This window comes from Thalassophryne amazonica, chromosome 15 (assembly GCF_902500255.1).
Source record: "Thalassophryne amazonica chromosome 15, fThaAma1.1, whole genome shotgun sequence".
Lineage (NCBI taxonomy): Eukaryota > Metazoa > Chordata > Actinopteri > Batrachoidiformes > Batrachoididae > Thalassophryne > Thalassophryne amazonica.
In genome coordinates this window covers 91,509,331-91,512,422 of record NC_047117.1, presented here as the reverse complement: position 1 = coordinate 91,512,422, position 3,092 = coordinate 91,509,331, and the positions used below count along the sequence as shown (strand labels likewise).

Sequence of the window (3,092 nt, the reverse complement as noted above, 5' to 3'; positions counted from 1 at the left end):
AAAACTATCTTTTGCTTCACCAGTCACAGTGAAAGGAGTTAAAAATAAAATATGAAGTCATTTGGGAGTGTGAATGTGTTTGTGTCTATATGCATCAGGCCTGTGGTAGACCGGCGGCCTGTCCAGGGTGGACTCCTCCTCTTGCCTAATGATTGCTGGGATAAGCTCCACCTCCTCACTCTTCACTGTAATCAGCGGGTTGAGAAACTGGATAGATAGGCTAGCATTCGCCAAAAACGCACAAGCTGAGATTTAACGTTTTTGTCATAATAATTCCCTTTTTCTGTACCGCTACTGCACATGCCCAAAGAATCTCTCCAGTCACAGCCACTGAAGCTTGTTCAGGGTTGTCATGAGTGCTTTGTTGGTTTTTGGGCAAAGTGTGATCTGAAGACGTGTAGATTTGGACACGTTGATCCTGGAACAACAGTTTGTACTAATATAGGCCACACTGAAGCACAGTTTTGCTTTATTAACAGCTAACATATCTCCATCTCTCCCCCTCTTGTTGTCTTTAACCCTGTTAGGGGTCATCAAACAGCCACAGAAAAGCTGCATGCTCGGGGAGCTCTGCAGGAGACACACTGACCTACATCTAATGGAAAACACTGCAAGAAGCAGGACGTCAGCCTGACAGACGTCTCCTCTCGGGTGAAGATTAAACTCCAACCATCTCAGAAAAAAAAAAAAAATCACCCTCCAGAGATTATTCTGAACTACACACAGCTGAAAGACTTTGGGGGAAAGAAGAATTTTGCTTCTTTTTAAGGTTCTTCATTAAAAACACGAGTTCAATGTCTGAGATCATCGTGGAGGTCCGTCTCTTTTTAATCTTCTTGGCAAATTTAGACACCTGAAGGGTTTGAAAAGGAAGCAACCATTTTCAAAGGTGAATTCAATGAGGCTGCACCAACGAGGAGCACAAACACCTCATCCAGACCTTTTTTCTGATCCTGCAACATAAATCAAACTCCAGACTAACAAAAGAAGAAACGCTAACTCATCCCCTCCCTTTGTCCTTTGGCCCCAAAGCTGAACCAAATGGACAGTCTGGGTCTACACATCCCAGCGACCAACAACGCAAACACCATGGAGGTGGACACCTTCCCCGCCTATAGTGCGAGCCTCCCGTCCCCACTTCCTGAAGGTGGGGTGCGTATTAGCCGGCAGGCTAAAGGTTCCAAGCCGACTGTGACCTCCCGTCGCAAGCGGGAGTTCATTAGTGATGAGAAGAAAGATGCTTCCTACTGGGAAAAACGGAGGAAGAACAATGAAGCAGCCAAGCGCTCAAGGGAGAAGCGTCGCCTCAATGACATGGTGCTAGAAAACCGGGTCATGGCACTCAACGAGGAGAATGTGCGTCTTAAAACCGAGCTCCTTCAGCTCAAGTTACGCTTCGGCCTCATCAGCACAGCCTCCTACATGGAAAAAAGTCAGCAAATCTCCAACGGGATCGGTGACGGGAGCACGAGCAGCAACAGAAGCAGCACTAACGGCTCCTCTAGTAGCAGCGCCTACCTCTCAAGCAGTGGCTACTCTAGTGCATCCCAGGTGATGCTGAATTCTGACTCCTCTGAAACGGAGCATTCGAGCCGCGGTGAGCGCCACACATCAATCCACAAGTACTCTCCACGGGGCTCCATCTCTGATATGTCTGATGGGTCCTCGAGAGACAGTCCAGAACCTTCGAGCTACACCATTAAGAAGGAGCCCTCAAGTCTGGAAGTGGCCAGAACGGAAAGCAGTGCGATTACTAACAGGAGGCTCAGTGGATTCAGTCACGAGACCCACAACAGTCACACCACACTGGTATCTCCTCACCAGCCAACCACTCCGCTGACTGAGAGTTCCCTGGACTACAAGCAGCAGCAGCCACAACAGTGCCACACAGTGAGCAACAGTACAGCTCCTCAAGCTGCCTCTGCACAGAGCGTCATCCTGTACAGATCGAGCAGCGGCTGTTATCCCATGGAGAGTCAGAGACCAGAAGACCACAAACACCAGACCCAGCAGAGTAGACTCTTGCAACATGGCCAGCAGAGCTTCACCTCCAACATCTCCGACTGCTCGGTGACCATCACGGAGGTTGCTGAAAAACTAGAGAGAACGAAGACCTTGGACTCACCACAATATGAATACACAGATGGTTATGCAGACTCCACCGAAGAGTTGCAGAAAAGGTACACTGCCTCAGCTCAGCAACAGCACCAGGAACATTACAGCTACCAGGACGAAGAAAGCAGGTTTCAGTATGCAGAAGACCACCAGAACTCATTTGCCCCCGATCTAATCCACAACACTGAGGAGTGCAAGTCCTCCTTTCCCCAACACAACGGCTACCTCAATACACTGGATGAGGAACCCCCAGAACTCACCTACGAGGGAGGTCCCCAGCACGACTGCTTCTATCAGGAGAATTCCTCTGGTAAGGACACTTCATCCAGTGATGGGGATGCCCGGAGCTCTGACAAGGAGGGTTCCACAGATGATGAGTCACCCTCATCCTCCTCAGACACTGGCAGCTACCACCAGAATGTGGTTGGAGCTGTCGGTTCGCACGTTGAGTGCCAGGCTGAGGTGAAAGCCACTGCCCTTCCCCACAAGCTCCGTCTCAAGTACAGAGCCCTGTCCAATGGAGCATCGGGAGCTCAGGCGGGGGACTGGGCAGCCCTTCAACTTCAAAGTCCCCATCTCCCACCTTGCCACAGCACCCATACTTGGCTTTACCCACCATCCATCACAGTGGCCAAGTGCACGGGGACGGCAAAGACTGTGAGAATGAGATGGATTATGTGGAAGAGGACGAGCCTCTGTTTAACGAAGGAGCAGAGGCAGAAAGTCATGGAGCGAGAGAGTGATCTAGCAGCGGAAGAAGCGGTCGCAATATGAGGCGAGCTTAAGAACAAAGAGCAGAGCTGGTGTTCTTCTGGTGCCTGGACTCTGTTGTCTGACACCTCACACTGCTACGTGACAGGACAGAAAAGAAGCCAGGGACCTTTGCAAAGTGTAGTAAGGATGTCGTTTTCATCCTCAAGTTTCACTGTGTCACCAGTTTCCCTTCCTACCTCCTACATTATCTCTAATAACTTCAC

General features: G+C 50.0%; 1 protein-coding gene across 1 annotated transcript; it reads left to right on the top strand.

The window, feature by feature from the left end:
* The first annotated feature begins 685 nt into the window (after positions 1-685).
* Positions 686-2,889, top strand: LOC117526678 (nuclear factor interleukin-3-regulated protein-like). The gene has a single exon (XM_034188730.1). The coding sequence runs from the start codon at positions 1,042-1,044 to the stop codon at positions 2,887-2,889; it is 1,848 nt and encodes a 615-aa protein (XP_034044621.1). The 5' UTR covers positions 686-1,041.
* The last annotated feature ends 203 nt before the right edge of the window (positions 2,890-3,092 follow it).

Bases quoted from the DNA above. Each gene is read 5' to 3' on its own strand.
- LOC117526678 (XM_034188730.1), top strand. From the start codon at position 1,042: ATGGACAGTCTGGGTCTACACATCCCAGCGACCAACAACGCAAACACC.